General features: G+C 39.9%; 1 protein-coding gene and 1 long non-coding RNA gene across 5 annotated transcripts in view; both read right to left on the bottom strand.

The window, feature by feature from the left end:
• Nucleotides 1-25,129, bottom strand: part of LOC147912110 (uncharacterized) — a 360,528-nt gene that overhangs the window by 17,281 nt on the left and 318,118 nt on the right. The window lies entirely within an intron of this gene.
• LOC147912115 (uncharacterized) overlaps nucleotides 11,480-25,129 on the bottom strand; it is a 36,612-nt gene continuing 22,962 nt past the window's right edge. The window contains exons 1-4 of one of the 4 annotated variants that reach the window (XM_087425971.1): nucleotides 16,416-16,542; nucleotides 16,151-16,211; nucleotides 13,889-15,762; nucleotides 11,480-13,303 (exon numbers count right to left, since the gene is read on the bottom strand). In XM_087425971.1, coding sequence (XP_087282097.1) covers nucleotides 13,188-13,303; nucleotides 13,889-15,762; nucleotides 16,151-16,211; nucleotides 16,416-16,449 — 2,085 coding nt within the window. In that variant the 5' untranslated portion in view covers nucleotides 16,450-16,542 and the 3' untranslated portion in view covers nucleotides 11,480-13,187. Of the gene's footprint in view, nucleotides 13,304-13,387; nucleotides 15,763-16,150; nucleotides 16,212-16,415; nucleotides 16,543-16,900; nucleotides 17,628-18,218; nucleotides 18,277-25,129 lie in introns of those variants that run through there. The other 3 variants (XM_087425969.1, XM_087425970.1, XM_087425968.1) reach the window with 3 other exon arrangements.

Below are 25,129 nucleotides of genomic sequence, written 5' to 3'. Positions count from 1 at the left end.
TTCTCCTTCCCTCAAATTCCAATTTATTTGACTCCTTGCCAGCTCCCAGGGAGTCCAGTCTGTTCCTACCAATTGACTTTAGTCTTGTTAAAGTAAAAAACTGAGACCAACCTTGAAAACTCCCTGAGCAGACATAATCAGTTTAATCATACCAGCAAAGCCTAATTTAGCCAATTTTGCAAAACTAACTTGACCTGGGTCATTTCCTGCTCTTGCCTCCGAAAATCACAAGAAAACTTAAACTGTTTCCCAAGGTTGATATCAGATAACTTTTCAGTTCCTCACCACTCAAGAAAATTCTAATATTATAATCAACCACTGTGAAGAATAAACAGTCCCTGCTTTCTCTCTCTATAAGCTGCTTTATAACAATGTGCCCCTGAGCCTCCTTCCATGTTGTGGTTTGAGTGCTCCCAGTTTGCAAACTGTCTTTGATGTGTGCACAATAAGCCTTTATTAATTACTACTTTGATGATTCATTGGTTTTACTTCTGTTATTTCTGACCTTCAGTCATTCTTGCACAGCAGTTGGCTATCAATATATTCTCTCAGTTTTTTTTTTTTTTTATCTGAGAGTCTTTATTTCACCTTCATTTTTTACAAGGTAGTTTTGGTGAATACAGGATTGCTGGTCGAGATGAGTTTTTCTTTGTGTGCTTTGAATATGTTATCCCTCTGCTTTCTGGCCTCCCTTTTTTCTGAGACATCAGCTGTTAATTTCACTGGGGTTTCCTTGTAAGAGTTGGGTCATTTTTTCAACTGCTGTTTCTCCCACTGTATCGTTCTTACTTGCCCGTATCTTTGCATGTCTTGTAATTTTGTTGCACATCAGACATTTTAGGTAATAGATTGTAGTAACCCCAGGTACTAGTCCCCTTCCTTCTGGTGGTTTTCACTGTAATTGGCTTATTTGTTCACTGATTGGCTGCATTTAAGCCTGTGTCCTCCACGCAGAGTGGAACCTCTGACATAGCTCTTGGAAGTGGACATAGCTTTGGGAAAGCCTACTCTCCTGGAACAGTGGTATGGGGAGGGCTCTCTTTCTCTTTCATGAACCACAGCCAGTGGCTAGACTCCATTATTTGCTGGCTGATTGCTTTACTGTGTTCACCAATGTCCTGGGGGCATAACTTGCTTTCACAATCAATTCAATAAAATTCTGACTCCTTTATAGAAATATTTTCCAGTCACTGGGTAATATTTGTTCTGAGCCTTGTAAGCCTCCTCTCAGCAGTGTAATTTCCTGTTGTTTTTTTTTTTTGCAGAAAAAGTGTCAGCCGATACTTCAGGCTGTATCTTCAATAATACACAAATCTATTCCTAATTGCCTTTCACCTCCTTCATCACTTTCTTGAGAGTGTCCTTGGACTTCAACTTCTCATGATCTTGGGCCATCAAAGTTAATTCTTTGGAAAATGATTAAGAGCTTCGTGTTTTAAGGCTCACTTCACCGCCATGTTCAGGCAAAATCTCTATGCCAGGACCCTGGGGCTGTTTTGGGGACAATGGGAAGCCTCTCTCTGAATGACAATCCCATTTTAGGAGCTGAGGACACAGTGCAGTAAAGAGACAGCAGCCAGAGGTGCTCTCAATTATGTCTCCTGGCCCCTCAGAAGTGACTTATGTTACACTCACCTCATGAGATGGAACGAGGGTGATCACATCACTCCAAAGGCCTCACCTCATTTCCACATGTAGAGACTGAAACAATGCTGTCCCCACTTCTCAGGCACACTCACCCAGTACTTATTGACCCTCAGCAACAGGTACCTGGACACAAGGTTTGAAATGTTGATGTCCTGTTCTTCTCAAGAAGATAGCCCTGTTACCGGGAGCTGCGGTGACACATTGCCATGTGTTCTAGACTGCAGGAGTCTGTAGTGGAGTCTCCACCAATATGAGCCGGAAGGAGCTAGGGAGGCAGTGCTCTTGGTTCCAAGACCACAGACTCGAACGCTTCTTAGAAAACTTCATAGATTTTCTTGAATAAGTGTTCATCATTTCCTGTTTGCCTTTAGGATCGTTTCCAGTGGCTTTAAATATTTATTAAAATCGGGGCCGGCCTCGTGGCTTAGCGGTTAAGTGCGCGCGCTCCGCTGCTGGCGGCCCGGGTTCGGATCCCAGGCGCGCACCGACGCACCGCTTCTCCGGCCATGCTGAGGCCGCGTCCCACATACAGCAACTAGAAGGATGTGCAGCTATGACATACAACTATCTACTGGGGCTTTGGGGGAAAAAATAAATGAATAAATAAAATTATTAAAATAATTTTCACCAGTTTTATTGTGGAGTAGGTCAGTAGAGCTTCTCTCACTGTTATGCCACCCTAATACATTTAGTATGAAGCCCATCCCAGTCAATACTCACCAGTTTGAAATAGGATGGAAGAAGATGTAATATCACTTGTCATCTTATGTGTGAACAAAACAGATAATTTTTTATGGTTTGCAAAAAGGTACTGAATACTTCATAAAAATTATTGTTTAGAGAATTACACAAACAAAATGGCTTCCCATATAAAATGAATCACACATTCGATTTGTAAAATATTCAAAATAAAATATGGTGTTAGGGTTCGCCAGGGAAACAGAACCAACAACATGTGTGTTTGTAAGTGCATGTGTATTTATACATACATATTTTTTCTTTTCTTTTCTTGTTTTAAGGAAATGATTCAGGTGACTATAAACACTTGCTTAAAACAAAAATCCCTGCACAGAAACATACAGTAGAATGTTTGATCTAATGTCTAGGCATTATGGTCAAGTCAAGTTGACACAGAGATACTGGCTTGTAGTTTTCTTTTCTCCTGGTGTCTTTGTCTGGCTTTGATATCAGGAAGATGCCGGTTCTTAAAATGACTTTGGAAGTATGTCTTCTACTTCCAGTTTTTGGAAGAGTTTAACAAGAATTGGTATTAATTCTTTGAATTTGTTGTTACTTGGTATTGCTATGTTCAGATTTCCCAGTGTATAATTCTTTCTTGGTAGTTTGCATGATTTTAGGAATTTATACATTTTTTCTAAGTTATCTAATTTGTTGGCATATAAATGTTCATCACAGTCCCTTTTGAATCTTTTAATTTTGAAGCATCCATTGAATATGTCCTCCTTCATTTCTGATTTTATGTACTTGCATCTTCTCTCTTCATTGTTAGTCTACCTAAGGGTTTGTTGATTTTGTTGATTTTTTCAAACAAACAAAACTATTGTTTTTTGGGGGCCAGCCCAGTGGCATGGTGGTTAAGTTCATGCACTCCACTTCAGCAGCCCAGGTTTCGCTGGTTTGGATCCCAGGCGCGGACCTATGCACTGCTTATCAAGCCATGCTGTGGCAGGTGTACCACATATACAGTAGAGGAAGATGGGCATGGGTGTTAGTTCAGGGCAAATCTTCCTCAGCAGAAGGAGGAGAACTGGCAACAGATGTTAGCTCAGGGCTCATCTTCCTCACACAAAAAAAACAAAAATCAAAAACAAACAAAAAAAACCTATTGTTTTTCTATTCTCTGTCTCTGCTTTAATATTTATTATTCCCTAACTTTAGCTAACTTCACGTTTATTTTGTTGTTCCTTTTCTAGTTCCCTCAGGTGTAAATTTAGGTTGTTAACTTGATATCTTTTTTCTTAATATAGGTGTTTTTCACTACAAACTTCCCTTTTACTACTCCTTATGCTGCATCCCACAAGTTTTCCTAAGTTGTCTTTTCATATTTGTTTGAGTTCTTTTTTTCCTTTGCTGAGTAAGATTAACCCTGAGCTAATATCTGTGCCAATCTTTCTCCACTTTATATGTGGGTTGCCACCACAGCATGGCTGACGAGTGGTGTAGGCCCACATCTGGGATCCAAACCTTTGAACCCAGGCTGCTGAAGTGGAGCATGCCAAACTACACCACTATGCCCCTTGTTTATCTTGAGATGTTTTTTCAATGTCCTTTTCCTTCCTTCAGCAGCACATATACATATAAATTCCCTTTGATTTTGCCTTTGACTCAATGGTTTGTTTAGAGTGTTATTTAATTTCCACATATTTGTGAATTTTCACAATAAGATTTGAGATAAATAGGCCTTTAGAGTGAGGTGTTATGATCTCTTGAATAGGTGTCAGAGTGTGTTTAATGTTTGCTGCAGCTGGGTGTCAGGGGCTTCATGGTCTGTAGTGACCTTGTGCTTATTTCCCTGGTGTGTTTGGGTTTCCTAGACACTCACTCTTAAGTAGAATCTATGTCTTACAGGTGCCTGTTTTCATCCAGGGACCCTGCTGATACAGTGTCAGGTATTTGAAAGGGAAAGTATCCTCTTCTGTTATGATGAAACCTACAATGTTTGGTGGTAAAGGATCTCTGGACCGTGAACTTTAGAACAGGTTCTTAGCACCTATATTTCCTCCACTTTTGTCAGAGAGGAACCTGAAGTGACCGCAGGTGTCTGTCTGCACTTTGCCCATCAGATAAGACTTTGGCACATTAGTTTCCTTTGAGGGATGGTCTACATTACACACAACGAGATGCTTTTTGTGAATATCAAAACATTTTCTCCAATTTTCTACATGAAACAGGAGGCACGTTTTTTCTGATCTTACTCTGAGGATCAGGTTGGGCTACTGAAGGAAACATTCATGAATTTTCAGGGGTCCCCTAAGGCTGGAGTCCCTAGAGTTTTTAACTGTCAAGATAATCCATACCGTGTCTCCATCAATCCATCTACTACAGTTTATGTGTTCCCAGAAAGTTGCTGGTTCCAGTTGTTTCTCCTCCTGGTACACGGTAATTCTCTATATTCACTTGTCTCTCATTTTGCGGGCATTGTTTGCCATGTCACCTCAAATCCCTCGTGGATCTAAGAAGAGGGGTTCCTTGTCAGAGTGTTCAGTATTTTTCTTGTGAAGAATGAGATGATCACTCAGAGCTCTTTACATATCAGAAAAGGAATGATCCATTCACCTCTGTTGGTCTGTATATCTTTTGGTGAAACTATATGATTTGCACTTACTGAGTCTACTGCGAGAGCCATGTTGGTGGTTTCAAAGTTTTTCTTTGATGACCAGTGCATCTAAAAACATTATCAAACAGGGATCTCTGCATTTGGATTCCTTTTCCTCATCTTACAAAAATTTCCTATGCTGAATACCTGCGTGTCACTCAAAAGATTTTCGATGTGTTGTCTTCTGTTGTATCATTGCCCTTTTAGGGGCAGGGTTGATACCTTACCTAAATTGGGATTGGATGGCAAGACTGATGTTGCCACATGCATCAAGTGAATAGAAATACATTTGGTACTCAAAGGGATTTTTTTTTTTTTTACAAAGTGGTGAAGCCCGGAAGCTGGGCTCACACTGTGACTGTCTGTGCGTTCTTGGGCAAGTGGCTTCCCTTCTCTGAGCCTCAGTTTCAACATCAGCAATGTGAAATGTTTGTAATTTTATTTATTTATTTTTCCCCCAAAGCCCCAGTAGATAGTTGTGTCATAGCTGCACATCCTTCTAGTTGCTGTATGTGGGACGCGGCCTCAGCATGGCCAGAGAAGCGGTGCGTCGGTGCACGCCTGGGATCCGAACCCGGGCCACCAGCAGCAGAGCACGTGCACTTAACCGCCAAGCCACGGGGCCAGCCATCAAAGGGACTTTCTAAGGCGAGTAGGACAAGGATAAGCAGTTTGAGGTGGCCTGTGCAAAGGACAATGGTTTGGCCTCTTAAGGAGTGTGGAGTAGAGGCTGCAGGTTTTAAAGATTTGACCTTCCTACCCAGTGACACAAGTAAAAGGGAGGTGTGAGACTTCCTATCTTGTTTACCATTGTGGGTCAGGCAGGGAAGCAGGTATCTAGAGCTAAATTAAAGTCAAATATCAAAGAAGTGGTCAGTGTCTTTATTAAAACTCACTCCTGAGGTTTCTTGACTGAATATTGACACATCTCATTTAAATGAATTTGATTTCAACATTAATTAAAAAGTCATGTGAAGAACACAAGGAACATAACTTAGAAGACAAGTCTGAAAAAAAATTTGAATCTAATCATTCCAACGTGTTGGACACATCCAGGAAAGGGTGTCAGTATGGTTCCAAAACCCTGTTCAAATATTCTGGTAATGCTATTTTAATTTGTTGTCTCATTTCTTGTGTTATTGGTGGCACCTTGCCAGCGTAGCCTGCACACATGCAGCAAGCAGCCATTTAGGGCAACAGAACTCTCCTCGGCTGGTTAATAAATAGTCCAAACCCAAGTGGTCATCAGCTACCACGGCTGCCAGGGAGTTTTCCTTCACGGAAAACATCTCAAACACTAGCTGTCTGCTACAGGTATTTTGAGTGTTTTGGACACTTCTTGATTGGTATTTATGATGTGTTTGTTGAATGACATCATGTGTGCCCAAGTCAAGACCAGTGACTCCCATGACAATGAGCATGTGAGTGCCAATGGTAGGACAACAGTACAGTTGTGTTCAATGGGCCAGAAGTGTTTGGAGGGAGCATTGCCAAAATGATATATTGACACACAACATACACACACTACAGGTGATGTTTAGAGGGAGACCCAGGAGTAGGATGTAAGAGTGGTGGCCAGGGTGCACTATTATAAGAAACCAAAGACCTGTAGGAGTGCCCATTCTGTCAGGAATGCCTAGTATAGAAAGGCTCTATTTATAGGGTACCAGTAAACCTGATGACCAGGACAAAAAAATAGGCCCTAAAGACTGGGGCTTGAATCTAACTGATGACCCAAACAGCAGGAACACCTATTTAAAAGACAGCAAGGTTTCTCTAAGTCAGCCATTAGGCCATCCCATGAGGTGGTGGTAGCCTAGGGTTCTAACAGAGGTGGAAGGTCCATTGAATACCTTTTTCAAGAGCCCAGTGTTCTGTACTTTGATAAATGAGCTGATATTATCAATAATTCCTAGAGTATCTTGGTGAGTTCTTGCATTTTGGTTTCAGGAGGTTACCTATGATAGCATGAGTAAGTTTTCTATACGCTATCATAAGTTTCCACCCGGGTCTGAGCACGGCAAGTGCCCCAGCAGAGGGTGTGAGAGGCCCTAGAATGTCCATTCACCATCAGCTCTAGGGACCCCCTCCTTGGCCTGAAAGGTATCTCCTTTGATTACATTACCAGTGACTTGTTTTTTCACATTAGCTGCTTTCACCAGTCACTACATTAGACATGGCACAGGAGGGAAGTCTCTTGAATTTTCCTAAACTTTTAGGTTAGAGGCCTCCAAATGGTTTCATATTCTGTGGGACTAAAGGCTCAAGGTTAATACCATCAGGTCTGAGATGTCAGTATCTGTCTCAGAAATTTGTGTCAATTTATTACCCTGAGCAATGACATGAGCTTCTGTAGATTCAGGTTTAATATGTGGCAAGAGTGACCTGGTTTGTGCTTGAGTACTTTGAGGCAAGATATTCCCACAGTCCTTTATGCCACAGGGGTGACCTTAGGTAAGAAGTTGGCAGTGACAGGATGAGACAGCCAGATTACTGGCAATGACCAAAGGATCTATAAAAATGTACACGAGGTTAATTCTTGGCCTTGGAATTTTCTATTGCCAGCATGATTGTCTGGAGTTTGTCTAACTGATCTGATGCTTGGGTCCAACCTTTGATTAAAGATGGCCTGTTTCATCTATGAAAAGAACGCAGCATCTCTGCACTGGACTCCAGCAAGTGTGGTGGCAGCACACTGTCTATAAAGTATATGAACAACGTGGCTACTCATGTGCTCCCAGGTGACTCGCCAAGTGGCCACTGTACCTGAAAAGGAAGTGACCTCCTCCACATGGATTATATCAAAGAGCAGAACACACTTCCTACTGTAAGTAGAGTATCCCAGAAGCACCATCTTTGGCTCTATCCTGTAGGTGCCCTACCTCTTCAGTGAAAAGGCCTCTAATTAGCAAGCTTGAGGGTCCTGCATTCATGACCCAAGGCACAATGAGAAGTTGCCTGTGGAAAACCATCAACTCATGCCCTGGGAGGGCCTCCATTTACATAAAAATTCTGTCAGTTATCAGTGGCTTCTCTAGTTGTGTGCAGCTCTGAATGAGAATAGTTTCTGGTACAAGAATGCCTTGGGCAACTTATGTCCGCTATGAGACTTTCAGAGAATCTTGGATGCATAATGGCAGGCTGCTAAAGCCTTTACGGTAAAATGGTGGGTGAAGGGAGATGCTAACAGGTGGACTGTTATTTCAAAAAATTCCACAGCTATTTGTTGCCCAATTCAAAGTCAGTCAACTTCTAAGCGTTGTATGAATAAATAAGCAAGATACTCTGATAAATATGGGATGCTCGTGGTCACTCTGGCTGACAGAGTAAGCCCATACCATGGGTTCTACCACTACTCCATCACACACGGAGTCCCCTCGTGTTGCCCAGAGAAATTTTCCAGAGGGCAACACGTGTGGATTTCTAAAGACGTTTCCAAGTAAGCAGGCACAGAGAGGGCTTGAGTTGGGAAATGAACACCTGGAAATGGTCTTTGGATGGCAATGAAAAGAAATAATGCTGTTGCACATGAATGAGGATGTCCCCAGGCAGATCCCGCTTCAGATACAATTTTATGTTTTACAACCATAATATTTCTAAAGATCTGTCCTCAGACCCTCATTTAAACTCAGAGACAGATTGTGGGAGCCCTTTCACTTCACTCCTAGGTATGAGTATGAGATGAGGGTGGGTGAAACACTAGGGGGAGCTTTCTCAATTAAGACAGGGTTTCAAGAAATGCCTGTAGAGGACTGAGTCCCTCTTGCCCAGTCCTGCAATACTTCCTATGAAGGATGCCACAGTGGTGGAAGGAAGAGTTGAACACATAAAAATCAAGGTTGAAGAGAGCCTAACATTCTTCTAGCATATGAAAGCACTTATATAATCCATTTCCTAATTAATATATACATATAACACATACATAAACATACATAAAATATTTTAAGAGCACTCAAGAGTTTTCACAAATGTACAGAAACACTGGCATCAAAAGATGAAAAACATACGAACCATCCAAAAGAACACTCTTGCGGTGCCCATTTGAAGGAAACCCCTCCAATACCTAAGTTAACACTAAAAAAAATTGGAAGTGTTTCATTTTTTCTGCCTTTTTTTTTTTCCAGTGAGGAAGATTGGCCCTGAGGTAATATCTGTTGCCAATCTTCCTCTTTTCGCTTGAGGAAGATTATCCCTCAGCTAACATCTGTGCCAATCTTCCTTTATTTTTTATATGTGGGAAACCACCACAGCATGGCTTGATGAGGGGTGTGTATGTCTGTGCCCAAGATCTGAACTCATGAACCCTGGGCTGCTGAAGGAGAGCATGGGAACTTAACCACTATGCCACTGGGCTGACACCCATTTTTTTCTGTTTTAAACCTCAAAGCTGTTACTGCTGTTTCCCACTTTTCTACAAGTGCTGGACGTCTAACCATACGGAAATGAAACCTGTGAAGAGCTAGATGGGTGTCGGGACCTCGTGGGTCACTGACACAAGAGACATGCAGCCACTCCTGCAATGAAAAGGTGTTGAAAGTTTCCCATTTCTCCTCATACTCAATGAGGATAGTACTCAAAATGATACCCTCTCTCTGCAGCTCACCTCAATTATTCCTTGGATGATTGCCTCTCAACACCCATAGCTGTTCTGGGGGTTTCCACTGGGAGGTAACCGAGGACTCGCACAGATATCACTCTACTCATAGAATACGCTCAGGACGAGCTAGAGCAGTGCAGATGAGTCTGTTTCTCTAATTAGGAGGAACTCCATGGTTTAATGGGGTCTACATTGCATGCTCAGTCTGTACAGCAACAAAATCAAAATGCCAAATACTGGAACATTTTAAATATTTAAAGGTAAATAAAAATCCTCGCAAGTGACATTAAAAACAAAAAGAAACCAAAAATATCTGTGGCTTAAATCAATAGGTCTCAAGTTCCAGATAACAATAATAATGACAGCCTCACTCACTCCTACCCTCACAGAAAATATTTATACACACCTCAGTCTCCCTATTGGCTCAATGTTATTTTTCACTTTCCTTAAAAGCTCTTATTTCCATCTTATAAGACAAAGCTTTACCATTTGTTAATCATCTCTTCTGCCACAAACATACCAGCACCAGGACTGCATGAACTTGTGTGTTTCACGCTGCTATATCCAAATCTACTGTATCTTCTTTCTGTTAACTTAGGTACATTGCCTCAATAGTGCACGGCATATGAGGGATGTTGAAACACTAGCTTCAAGAGCATAATCTCTAAGAAAGGCTTGACTGGCATAGTGGCCCTGTCTCTCTCCCTTGCTAGGTTTGTATTGTCTCACAATTTACCTAAACTCAAAGGCCTCAGTTGAGTCATACAGGAGACATTAAAAATATTATGTAATATACTGGGAAGTAAATTTATGTATTTCAACTGAGGTACTTTATAGTAAACTGTGTCTAATACACTGTAGGAAATACATCAGTGTCTTGATAATAAGCAGGAAAGGCAAAAGCTGTCCCAGAGGACCAGGAGCTGCCTGCAGTCACTGCAAGGCCAAGTCTCATCCTGCTGAAGAGAGAAATCTCACTCATCTCCTTTGTCACTGGTACACGGTTACCAAGGCAAAACTAAAGTTATTTTGTAACTACACCATTATAAATGGTAAACGATAACATTCCAAATCATAAAAATGACCAATATTCCCTAATTCTGACTAAAATGACTGACAGGAACTTCTTACAAATTAACCTTAGCTCCACTACACTGTGACTACTCACTAGAAACCAATGATTAGATTTACCAAAGACAAACATTTTATGAATCATGGAATTAAATTTATATCCTCACAGCAGGAAATACAGAAAATAACTTCCTTTCTTGCTTAGCAATTAAATCAACAAACACATGCCAAAATTTTGTGGAAGTCCTTCTGAGCATCCTGTTACTGTTATACCTCACAGTCCTTTATGGTCTGTGGTCAATCTTATTAGAATTCATTATGCCCCTCTCTTTGACTACAGATGCAATCCTGCAGCTCACTGGAAGAACGCACTGAAAAAACATAATTGTTAAGTATTAGGTTAAAAATGAATGAGATGGGCCGGCCCCGTGGCTTAGCAGTTAAGTGCGCGCGCTCCGCTGCTGGCGGCCTGGGTTCAGATCCTGGGCGCGCACCGGACGCACCGTTTCTCCGGCCACAATGAGGCCACGTCCCACATACAGCAACTAGAAGGCTGTGCAACTATGACATACAACTATCCACTGGGGCTTTGGGGGAAAAAAAATAAAATAAATAAAAATTAAAAAAAAAAAAAATGAGAAATTAGTTTCACGACAAAAATTGTAACCATAAAAGAACAAAAAATAAAATTTGCTTGAGGAAAAAAAAACTGAACTTGCATGCACATGATAAAATTGACTCATCATGTACAAGGATTAAATGAAGAAAATTCCAATGTATATCTGAAAATCCGTAACTAAAATGGATTTTAATATATTCTGAGGAAATGAAACGAAAATAATATTTATTAGCATATGACAGATTAGAACAGTTGATAAAACCTATCAATGAAACAACTACAGAAGTGTTCATTTCTCAAGGAAATCCACATAGTTTTAATGACATACAATCAAACATTATTAAAAACATATTGAGGGAATTCATTCAGCCACAAGTAACAGGAAACCCACACAGTCTTCCTGACACGAGAGAGGTGACTGTTCTCATGTGCAAGAACTGGGTGAAGGCAGCCAATGCACAATGCAGCAGAGAAACAAACTTCCAGTTCCTTCTTTTTATGGCACATTGTAGACGTCATGGTGAATCAGGAAAACATGTTCACTAGCACCATTAACAGCTTAAGGTGTTTCCTATAGAAATTTGACCTTATTCAGATATCATCGAGAGAAAAGGGGAATCAGAGAATACTCCCAACCACAAAAGTCTGAATTACTTTCCTGGTGGACGCAACAGGCCTTACAGAAAAATCCTAACTCTAATGGATCTTTGATGTGAAACTTGTGAAAACATCAGTGGAAAATACAGCTGTAAGAAAATGGAAATCAAACGGTTGGTAGTAGTTTTCAAGATACTCTTGAATAGAAGGGAAAAGAAACCAGAAAATGGGCTGGAAGATGGTGTCCTCAAAGCTCTCACATAATTGTCTCTCTCCATATAATGGTGGCCCCCAAATCTGCCTAATGCTTTGTTTGCTTCTGCCTTCCAAATCTCATGCAAGTGAGGCTATTGGTGAATTCCAACACGGAACCATAAGAGGATGGGTTTCGTAAAGATCTAGTTCTTATATTACCCTCATTGACATAACACAATACATGGGTGATGTGTCCAGCTCTAGATGGTGTTGCCCTATCACAGGCCTCTACTGAGTTCAAAGTCTATTCACCAAATACCAGTCAGAAAGAGGGAAAAAGAGCAAAGGCCCAAATCAGACAATAAGAATTCACAGGTAAGTAAAGTCTTTGATAAACTGGCCATACATAAAAATTTAGTCCAATTGTTTAACAGTGCAAAAATGGAAACAGGCTCCTATACGCACCACCCCCCAGAAAGAGAATTCTCTAAGAAAGGTACAATATATACAAAGGATTCGGCATATCCAGGAACTGCAATACAAGGACAGTAAGGAAATCCCAACAAACAAAGTGTCATTTTTAATAGCCCCTTAACACAGAACAATTAACACATTATAAAAAAAGAGAAAACATTATTGACTGATTTAAAGAAAAAACAGTATCTATTAATCTTATGTACTATTGATAAAGGATGACTTGCAAAATTATCTCACCTCAATAGTCTTTTCTGAAAGTAATAGGAATCTACAATCTCATGCTGCACTTTGAGAAGTAACTTGGTAAACACAATATGTTTACAACTTTTATAACATCTCTGAATTTCATGTTGAAAGTTTTCTAGAATATTATACAGAAATTAATTTCCAATAAGCTTTCTCATATCACTTACATTTATATTTCTTTTTGGTAAAAGTATCACATAGAAGGGGGTGGGCCAATTGAAGTCTTTTCCATGCTACTTACATTCAAGAGGTTATTGAGTCCTTCATGCCTTCAGAAAGAACTGGATGACAAAAGGCCTTTCCACATTCTTTATCTTTACATGGTATTTCTTCTAGTGTGCATTCTTGCACTTCCTCAAAGGTTTTCATGAAAAATAAAGGCTTTCTCATTTTACTGACATTCATAGTGTTTCTCCAGTGTGATTTCTTTCATTTCTTTGAAGTGATATGTGATAAGTGAATGTTTGTGCACATTCCTTAAATTCATAAGCTTTCTCTCCAGTATGAGTTCTTTCATGTGTCTGAAGAAAACTGGGAGAAGTGAAGGCTTTCTCACATTCCTTACATTTATACGATCCATTTCCAGTGAGGAAGACCATCTGGGATTGAAGGCTTGAGGGATTTATAAAGGCTTTCCCACATTCCTTACATTCATAGGGTTTGTCTGTTCTATGACTCCTTTCACATATACAAAATGCACTGGGAGAAATGAACACTTTCTCACATTGCTTATGCTAGTAACGTCCATCTCCAGTGTGAAAGAGCAGGTGAGATCAAAGGCTTGAAGGAATCATAAAGGCTTTCATATATTCCTTACATTCAGAGGGTTTCTCTCCAGTATCAATTCTTTCATGTTTTCAAAGATACCAGAAGTGAATGCTTAACTGCAATTTTTACATTCATAGGGTTTCTCTCCAACATCAATTCTTTCATGTACTTGAACCTTACTTGAAAACCTGAAGGCTTTACCACATATTTTACATTCAAGGGGTTTCTTTCTAGTATGATTTCTTTCCCGTTTCTGAAGTACAGTGGGAGAAATGAATGCATTACTGCGTTTTTTTACATTCATAAGCTTTGTCTCTAGCATGAGTTCTTTCATGTCTTCGAAGAAAACAGGGGAAAATGAATGCTTTCCCACATTCCTCACATTTATAAGGTCCATCTCCAGTGTGAAAGATCATGTGTGAGCGAAGGCTTAAGGGATTTCTAAAGGCTTTGCCACATTCCTTACATTCATAGGGTTTCTCTCCAGTGTGAGTTCTTTCATGTCTTCGAAGAGAAGTGGAAGAAGTGAATGCTTTACTGCATTTTTTACATTCATAGGGTTTCTCTCCAGTATGAGTTCTTGCATGTCTTTGCAAAGAAGTGGAAAAAGTGAATGCCTTACTGCATTTTTTACATTCATAGGGTTTCTCTCCAGTATGAATTCTTTCATGTTGTTGAAGAAAACTGGAAGAACTGAATGCTTTATTGCATTTTTTACATTCATAGGGTTTCTCTCCAGTGTGAGTTATTTCATGTATTTTAAGATAACCAGAAAACATGAATGCTTTACTGCATTTCTTACATTTATAGCGTTTCTCTCCAGTATGAATTCTTTCATGATCTCGAAGATAACTGGAAGACCTGAATGCTTTACTGCAATTTTTACATTCATGTTTCTCTCCTGTGTGAGTTATTTCATGTTTTCGAAGAGAACTACTACAACTGAAGGATTTCGCACATTCTTTACATTCATAGGGTTTCTCTCCAGTATGAGTTCTTGAATGTCTTTGAAGACAAGTGGAAAAAGTGAATGCTTTACTGCATTTTTTACATTCATAGGGTTTCTCTCCAGTATGAGTTCTTTCATGTACTTTAAGAGAACTGGAAGAACTGAATGCTTTACTGCATTTTTTACATTCATAGGGTTTCTCTCCAGTGTGAGTTATTTCGTGTACTTTAAGAGCACTGGAAAACATGAATGCTTTACTGCATTTTTTACATTTATAGCGTTTCTCTCCAGTATGAATTCTTTCATGTTCTCGAAGATAACTGGAAGAAATGAATGCTTTACTGCAGTTTTTACATTCATAGGGTTTCTCTCCAGTGTGAATTCTTTCATGTCTTCGAAGAGAAGTGGAAGAAGTGAATGCTTTACTGCATTTTTTACATTCATAGGGTTTCTCTCCAGTATGAGTTCTTGCATGTCTTTGCAAAGAAGTGGAAAAAGTGAATGCCTTACTGCATTTTTTACATTCATAGGGTTTCTCTCCAGTATGAATTCTTTCATGTTGTTGAAGAAAACTGGAAGAACTGAGTGCTTTATTGCATTTTTTACATTCATAGGGTTTCTCTCCAGTGTGAGTTATTTCATGTACTTTAAGAGAACCAGAAAACATGAATGCTTTACTGCATTTCTTACATTTATAGCGTTTCTCTCCAGTATGAATTCTTTCATGTTCTCGAAGATAACTGGAAGAAGTGAATGCTTTACTGCAGTTTTTACATTCATGAGGTTTCTCTCCAGTGTGAGTTATTTCATGTTTTCGAAGAGAACTGCTACAACTGAAGGCTTTCCCGCATTCTTTACATTCATAGGGTTTCTCTCCAGTGTGATTTCTTTCATGTCTCTGAAGGGAACTGGAAGAAGTGAATGCTTTACTACAATTTTTACATTCATAGAGTTTCTCTCCAGTATGAATTCTTTCATGTATTTCAAGAGACTTGTGAAAAGGGAAGGCTTTTCCACATTCCTTACATTTATATTGCTTCTCTCCATCTTTTTGGTAGTCATATAGTTTGTATTCAGTGTGACATCTAATGTGCCTTTTAAGGGATGAACGATGCATGAAGACCATTCCACATGTACTGCATTCACATGGTTTAGCACCTGTAGTTTTCTTGTTCAGACTGCGATTTGGATTTAGGCTGATGTTTTCTTGACATAGACGACTATCTTCACTTTTAAAGAGTCTCTGTAGCATACGATTTCTGTAAAAAATGGGAAGCACGTTATAAATGATTTCTTTATTAATGTTTTACATTTGTTATAATTTATTATGATGTATAGGAAAAGTTTAGCTTTTCTGTCTTGTCTGAATTCCTGGAAATTGAATATACTGAATGCTCTGCAAGAGGACTTCATGCTTGCTCTTTTCCAAACAGTGATATTCCCATATAGGGTTTATTCATACTTTCCAAGTGAACCTTTTTGCAAAAACTGAACATCTACATCACATTTCAAAAAGTCTATTTGGTGAAAATTTTCTAAGAATACCTGAATTTGAAGCAAGGGTTGTTTTGTTCGCTTCTTTTTAAAATTTCTTAACATATCATTATTCTAATGGGGCACATGCTTTCTATTCTGAGTGTGACTCACCTTAATTTTCTTCCCTGGCTTGTGTATTGAACTTCAACATCATTATCTTCCCATGATTTTCCTGAAATGCAGACCCAGAATGTTGATTTCAAGGTATTAGAAATTATAGAAAAATTATGGATTCTAAGACAGTCATGATCTATGATCATTTCTAGTTTATTTATCAACATCTCCTATTTCTACATTCTACATCCTGGAACAATGCTGATGGGCAAGAAACACTTGTTCTCTACTTGATGAAGGGAGGGAATGTCCTCAGTCTCACCTATAGAGGCCAGGTTCCTGAAGGTTTCCCACATCACATCTCTGTAGAGTTTCCTCTGTGAAGGATCCAGTAAAGTCCACTCTTCTGGGGTGAAGTTCACAGCCACATCCTCAATGGCTACTGAATCCTAAAACATCACAAATATGTGTAGAGTAGGATGCATAAGACTGATGACACTGGGGATCTGTACTCCATTTGTAGAAATGTTACGTGTGATTCTGTCATTTCTAAACACATATTTTATGTTATCATCAAAACTTCACTGCTTTTCTGTACACACTTCCTCCTCAATTTATCTGCATTATCAACACAGAAATTATTTACACATTTTTACTGTGATCACATCACATTGTATTTCTTTGTAATGGCAGGGTCCAGAGCATGTCGGGAAATGAGAAAAATGCTATATAAATAAAAGAAATATCATTCTATGAAACATGATTCCTTGTGAGAAAAATTCTTTCATTTTCTTCCTTATTACCCACCAGTTACAGCACTCCATGAGTCAGACAGTCAAATCTGCACGAGGTTTCCATGAATAAAAGCACAGTGAAGAACTGGAAGCATTGTTGTCTAGTCCTATCACCAAAGAGAGAGTCTCGGAGGCCTGTAGAAATCAAACTTTTAACAAAGCCTAGCTGGCCACATTGTCCTAAAGTAATCCAGGCCACTACGAGTAATCAGAGATAGCTGCCTGAATATAAATGTTCTTGTGGTACATTCATCATCGATTCAGTTCTTCTTTTCTCTCTCTGTATGATTTGATGAGGCTAGAAAGTTACCTGGAACTTACAATTCAGACACAAGGAAGAAGGCATGACAACTTAGACCATAAAATACCTATACTCATGTGCCTCAAGGATACTTCCCAGAAACTTTTAGAATGCACAGTGAGATAACAATATGCCCGAAAAGCTCTTTCCAGTCAAATGCTAACCGTGTACCCGGAGCTTTGCTGCCCTAGAAAGCAGGTTAAGAACTACAGAGTTCACTAAGTCCACGCAGGTTTGATGGTAAATTTGCCCAGGATTATAAAATAAATGAAGGAGTTAAAAGTGCTTTCCTCCAAAACAACATAAAACTTCCATTTTCCAACTAAACAGCAAGTGTTTCCCACCCAGGCGCTCTAGATGATGCCCTGCCAACTTCTGATCCCACACTGAAGAAACTTAGAAACTGTCATTCTTGATCTCATAAGAAGAAAATGAATGAACTTGAACAATCCTTCTCAGATCATGAGAGCCTTGAGGTCATACGCAAAGCAGGGTCTCCCAAATTGGGAAAGTGAAAACAAGATAGCTTTTTGAAACATGTCCCAGATATTTTGTTCTTAACAAGACTTGTAGTAAACAAATAACCTATTTCACCAGAGGCTAATGCAAACATAAAAAGAACAAAAAAGAAGACAATATCCTTGAAGTCTAAGACAACACTCTATAACAGAAAGTTAAAAATACATAATAGGAATACCTGAAGAAAAAGAAAGACAGAGGGAAACAAGAAACAAGTGAAGTAACAGTCACCAAAATATCCTAAAATTAACGATAGCTGGTAAACTGTCCACCCAGGAAGCTCAGAGAAGCCTAAACATGACAAACTACAAAAGCACACACCCAAGGATATCCTATTCAAACTAGAGAAAAATCAAAGACAGAGAATATATTGAGAAATGCCAGAGAAGAAACACAGCTTAGCTATAAAGAAACAAAGATTTGAATTAAATTGGACTCCTTTTAAAAACCATGCAAGCAAGAAAAGAACAGAGTGAAACATTTAAAGTTATGAAAACAAAAATCTACTCACCTAGAATGCTCTGTCAAGCAAAATTCTCCTTCAAAAATAATGGCAAAATAAGGACTGTCTGAGACAAAAAGTAAGGCAATTTGTCATGAGTACACCTACTTTGAATGAAATGTTCAAAAATTTATCAGAAACTATGTAAATGAAAAAGGTAGAAGATTAGAAAAATAACTTTGATATATTTATAATTAACATAGATGACACTTTGTTTAAAATATATTAGCCAGAATGTATTTGGTAATGAGAAGCTTATGCACAAGTGAAATAAATGACAGCAATGTGACATGGGACAGGGAGGGGGAAAGTAGGAATAGTGTGTTAAGTACTTGCACAACAGCGAAGTGGAGGGTGCTATTTGGCAGAGGAGGCGCGTTAGTTGTAAACATATGCTGAAAACTCAAGGGCAACCACTAAAAAATGATTTTTAAAAAAATGCGTAACCGGGGCCAGCCCCGTGGCTTAGTGGTTAAGTGCGCGCACTCCGCTACTAGCGGCCCCGGTTCGGATCCCGGGTGTGCACCGACACACCGCTTCTCCAGCCATGCTGAGGCCAGGTCCCATATACAGCAACTAGAAGGATATGCAACTATGACATACAACTATGTACTGGGGCTTTGGGGGGAAAAAAAAGGAGGAGGATTGGCAATAGATGTTAGCTCAGAGTCCGTCTTCCTCAGCAAAAAGAGGAGGATTAGCACAGATGTTAGCTCAGGGCTAATCTTTCTCACAATACATACATACATACATACATACATACATACATACATACATACATAAATAAAATAAAATAAAATAAAATAAAATAAAATAAAATAAAATTCGTAACTGATATCCTACAAGACAATGAAAAACAGAATCAGAGTAAATGCTCATTTTCAGCCAGAGAAGGCAGAAAAAAGGTGGAAGAAAAAAGAAAAAAACAAGGATAAAAATAGAAAACAGCAAAAGGTTCAGTAAATATTAATCCAACTGTATCAATAACCACTGTAATCATCAACAGTCTTGATACATTGAAAGACACAGTAGTATCAGACTTCAAAAAACAAAATTATATGAGGTCCACAAGACACCCACTTTAAATATAAAACTCAGGGGCCGGCCCTGTGGCTTGGTGGTTAAGTGCGCGCGCTGCGATGCTGGTGGCCCGGGTTCGGATCCCGGGTGCGCATCGAGGCACCACTTCTCCGTTCATCCTGAGGCCGAGTCCCGCATACAGCAACTAGAAGGATGTGCAGCTACGACATACAACTATCCACTGGGGCTTTGGGGGAAAAAATAAAATAAATTAAAAAAATCTTAAATAAATAAATAAATAAATAAATAAATATAAAACTCAGACAGATGAAGGGTAAAGGGATAGACAAAAATAGACCATGCCAAAACTAGTCAAAAGAAGGGTGCCACAGGTATATAAATTATAGAAAATGCAGATTTCAAACCAAGAAAACTTGAGAGATAGAGAGGGGCATTAGATACTGATAAAGCAGTATATTCTCCAAGAAGTAACAGCAATACTTCCTGTGTACCTGCATAACAACAGAGGGGTAAATACATGAGGTACAAACTGAAAGAATGCAAGGAGAAACAGATGAATCCAGTACTATAGCTGTAGGATTTAACACCCCCTTATCACAAATTATAAACTCCAGTAGGCAGAAGATGAGGAAAGACAGAGGTGAACTGAACAGCACCGTGAAACAACTGGATTTCATTATAATCTATGGAATACTTTAACAACACAATATACATTCTGGATTTTCTTGTAATCTGTGGAATATATAACTACATTTCACTGAAATCTATAGAATACAACAACAGCAGAATCTACATTTTTCTCAAGTTCATGGAACATTCACCAAGACAAACCAGATTCTGGGACATAGAGCACACCTTAACAAATCTGATAAAACAGGAGTCATACAAAATGTTCTCTCACGCCACCTAGGCATGCATCTAGAAGTCAATAACAGAAACATAGTCGGAAAACTCCCAATTATGTGGAGATTCAACAACATACTTCTAAATAATACATAGGACCAAAGAAGAAGTCTCAAGAGACATAAAAATATTATGTTGAACTAAATAAAATTAAAACACAACATACCAAGGTTCTTGAATGCAGCAAAACCAGTATCCTAACAAAATTTATGTGATGAAACGAACACTAGAAAAACCAAGGTCTCTAATCAATAACGTAAACACCTATCTTAGGGTAAAATAAAGAGAAGAGTAAATTAAACTCAAAGCAAACACAAGAAAAGAGCTAATAAAAATTAGAAAAGAAAGGAACGTCATTGTGTAAATCAATGGAGAAAATTAAAACAAAAAAGCTGGTTCTTTGACAAGGAAGACAACAACGAAAAGAGGAAAGACAGAAATTACTAATATCAGAAAGGAAAGGAGGGCAGATGAAAATGACAAAAGGATTTGATAAGATCCAATATCCGGGCCGGCCGTATGGCTTAGCGGTTAAGTGCGCGCAGTCCACTGCTGGCGGCCCGGGTTTGGACACTGGGAGTGCACCGATGCATCGCTTCTCCAGCCATGCTGAGGCCGCGTCCCACATACAGCAACTAGAAGGATGTGCAGCTATGACATACAACTATCTACTGGGGCTTTGGGGGGAAAAATAAATAAATAAATAAAATTATATATATAAAAAAAAAGATCCAATATCCATTTATGGTAAGCTAGTATTCAAGGGTAACTTCTGCTTCTTAAGAAAGAACATCTTTATGAATACTGTAGCTAAATTTATAACATTTGTTCCATATGGCATGATATTCTCTGTGAAACGTCTGAAAAAATGCACAACAATAGAAATAACCCCTGGGGGCTGGCCTGGTGACATAGCGGTTAAGTTTACGCACTGCCCTGTGGCGGCCCAGGGTTCACGAGTTCAGATCCCAGGCACGCACCTAGGCACTGCTCATCCAGCCATGCTGTGGCAGCACCTCATATACAAAATAGAGGAAGACAGGCACAGATGTTGGCTCAGGGCTAATCTTCCTTAGCACAAAGAGCAGAATTGGTAATGGATGTTAGCTCAGAGCCAGGCTTCTTCACAGAAAAAAAAAAAAAGACACTCCTGGAATTAATAAGAGCGTATATAGCAAAGTTGAAGACTAAAGTGATTCAACTGCTTTCCATATAGACCCACACAAATATAGTCAACTGATCTTTGACAAAAAAGGAAAGGCAGGGCCGGCCTGGTGGCGCAAGCGGTTAAGTGCATGTGCTCCGCTGCGGTGCCCCGGGGTTCGCAGGTTCGGATCCCAGGCGTGCACCGACGCACTGCTTGTTAAGCCATGCTGTGGTGGCATCCCATATAAAGTAGAGGAAGATGGCCATGGATGTTAGGTCAGGGCTGATCTTCCTCAAGAAAAAATGGGAGGACTGGCATCAGATGTTAGCTCAGGGCTAGTCCTCCTCACAAAAAAAAAAAAAAGGAAAGGGAATTCAAATAAAAAAGAAAGTCTTTTCAAAAACATTGGTGGAACAATGGATATCCACATACAAACACACACAAAACAAATGTAGACATTTGGGGCCTTACACTTTTTTAGAAAAATTGAATCAATACACATCTCAGATCTAAATGTAAAATGCCAAAGGAATAAACTCCTAGAAGATATCATTGGAGAAAATGTAGATGACTGTGGGTTTGGAGAGGAATGTTTAGATACAAAACCAAAAACCAAGGACCATGAAAGAAAAAAACAAAAATTATACTTCATTAAAATGAACAACACCTGCACTGAGAAAGACAGTGTCAAGAGAATTAAAAAAAAAAATTCATAGAGTAAGATAAAATCTTCGTAAAACACTTAGATAAACGACTGCTGTCTGAAATATCCAAAGAACTCTTAAAACTCAAAGTCAGAAGACAAACAACCCAATTAGAAAATGGGCAAAAGATATGAACAGACAGCTCAGTGAAGAAGATATATAGATGTGAAATAAGCAACATGAAAACATGCTCCACATCGGGCCGGCTCCGTGGCTTAGCGGTTAAGTGTGCGCGCTCTGATGCTGGCGGCCCGGGTTCGGATCCCGGGAGCGCCCCGAGGCACCACTTCTCCGTCCAACGTGAGGCCGAGTCCCACGTACAGCAACTAGAAGGATGTGAACCTATGACATACAACTATCTACTGGGGCTTTGGGGGGAAAAAACTGAATAAATAAAATCTTTAAAAAAAAAACATGCTCCACATCAAATATCATTAGAAAATTGCAAATAAAACAACAATGAGGGATCATTAAACACTTATTAAATGGGTAAAACTCAAAGCACTCAGAACACCAAATACTGGTGAAGATGGGAAGCTACAGGTAATCCTCATTCGTTGCTGGCGGAAATGGAATTTGATACACATGCAATGGAAGATAGGAACTTTCTTTCAGAACAAAATACATTGTCAATACCTAGAGTAAGATCCAGCAATAAGGCCCCTTGTTATTTTCCCAAGTGAACTGAAACCTTATGTTCACACAAAACCTACACATGAATATGTAGAGGGAGTTTTCATAACTGGCAAGAGATAGAGTTTTAAGCAAGATGTTCTTCAAGAGTTGAATACACGAAAACAAGCAGTGGTGTATCCATATGATGACATACTGTTCAGTGATAAAAGGAAATGAGGTATCATGCCATGAAAACACACAGAGGAACCTTAAAATGATACGGCTAAGGAAAACCAGCCAATGTGACAAGGCTATGTAGTGCATGATTCCAAGTATATGCCATTCTGAAGAATACAAAAGTATGAGCCAGTAGAAAGATCTTTGGTTGTGAAGGATTTGGGGACTGGCGGGAGGGATGAATTAGTAGGTGGAGCACAGAGGATTTTTAGGGAAGTGAAACTACACTCTATGACACAGAAATGATGGACACACGTCGTTACACATTTGTCAAAGCCGGTACACTGTATAACACAAAGAGTCAATGTTAACGTACACTGTGCACTGTGATGCATCAATATGGGTCGGAAATTGTAAAAAAACGTACCACAGTAATTCAAAACGTGTAAAAGAGTGCAAATTGCATGGATGCAGAGAAAAGGGCAATGTGGGATCTCTGTAAACTCTGATCAATTTTTCCATAAACCAAAAACTGCTCTAAAAAACAAGAATTCTTTCAGAAAAAAGATGAATACAAACTCATTACAATTCACCCCTGATACTGAAACAAGACATCTTTCATTCAACTGATTTCAACTTAAATCAATAAGCCAGTATGGTGCTCTATGAGCGTGAGACCCATAACGGAGGTGAAACTTCCACTGAATGCCTTGTTGGAGAGAAGGGCACTGTATACTCTGAGAGGTGCCATGGTTACTCAGTAGTGTCAGAACTCCAAGGGTGATATAGAATGTCCTGGTGAGTCCTTGTATTGTAGACCTAGTAATGTACAGACAGGTGTTACACTGGTTTCTATTTTGAGTATCTCTGAGTCAAGAGATTCCCAGAGTTGGTTTACCACCAAGGGGCATCTCTTAGACATTTATCCAAGAGTTTGTGAACATATGCAGATGAGACCAATTTTTGGCCAGTAGTAAACTGACTGCCTGATGTTTGGTACTTCTGAAGACACTTGGATTTTGTTCTTCATCAGGGACGTTCAATTAAGGGATGAGGAGCAGCAACTGAGCTCCATCACTTATGAATGTGTATCGTTGTCCTTAGAGTCCATGCACTCCCCAGTGCTGTGCATTCAGTTAACCCCAAGGAACTATGCAGGGAACCAAGGTGTCTGGGAAAGGGGTGACCTCCCCCACCATCCCATCATCTTTCAAGGGATTGAGGAAGAAAAAGCCATGCCCCTCCCACAGATAGCATAAGCTGCAGGGCCAAGGCGAGCCTCCATCATATCATAAGTAGGTGTCAGCAGCCATGCTGAGTTGATAGGATGCTGTTTCCAGGGCCAAAAAACATAAGAGGCAACTCGGTAGAGGGTCACATGCTCAGTGTTTCTGAGAGTCTCTATTTTCTTTTCTTTTTTTTTTTTTTTTTTAAAGATTTTATTTATTCAGTTTTTTCCCCCCAAAGCCCCAGTATATAGTTGTATGTCATAGGTTCACATCCTTCTAGTTGCTGTACGTGGGACTCGGCCTCGCGTTGGACGGAGAAGTGGTGCCTCGGGGCGCTCCCGGGATCCGAACCCGGGCCGCCAGCATCAGAGCGCGCGCACTTAACCGCTAAGCCACGGAGCCGGCCCGTGAGTCTCTATTTTCAAGAGCTCTCAGCACCCGGTGACAACAGCAGCTATAATGGCATATAGTGTGGGGACTAGGGCAGCTTCTCACATCAGAAGCCTATGGACAACTTCAGGCCCTCCTCCTCAAGAGGCCCATCAGGGTTAGAGGCCTCCTCCATGACAAGTGATTGCTTTATAGAGTTTAAGGAACCCAGGTTCAAGTTGGGTTTGAACTACTCCCTTTGCTGTGCCAAACTCAGACTGTGGGTGTTGTCACTAAAACCCAGAGGGTCAGATTCTTTATTGCAATAGACACAAAGGTGGCAGCAGCAGCAGCAGTGTTACTTAGGGGTCCTGGTGATTCCTCTGTAAACTTGCTACCTACTGGCCGTATGTTGCTGTCTCTTCTTTCTCTCCCAAGTAATTGCCCCTTAACCAGTAACGATCTGATGAGCTCAGCTCATTCACAGGAATAATCATCCCTGAATCCCCAGACTCCCCCTAATGTCAAGGTGACCCTAGCCTCGTCTCACCTTCACTCTAAATACACAGATAGTGTCTACAAAGACATAACACAGGACCGCATTAAGGAGGGCCCCATCCCCAGACTCCTGCTCCCAAGGGAACTGAAACTGCCAATTCAGAGTCCTCTGTACATAACAGAACCAGACGTGGTGGGTCAACAACGCACACACGTGGGTCAACAATGCACACACAG

Source organism: Ceratotherium simum, chromosome 39 (assembly GCF_057802395.1).
Source record: "Ceratotherium simum simum isolate JZ-2026a chromosome 39, ASM5780239v1, whole genome shotgun sequence".
NCBI classification, from domain to species: domain Eukaryota; kingdom Metazoa; phylum Chordata; class Mammalia; order Perissodactyla; family Rhinocerotidae; genus Ceratotherium; species Ceratotherium simum.
Note: the sequence above shows the minus strand (reverse complement) of the source record. Positions and strands in the feature narration are given on the sequence as shown.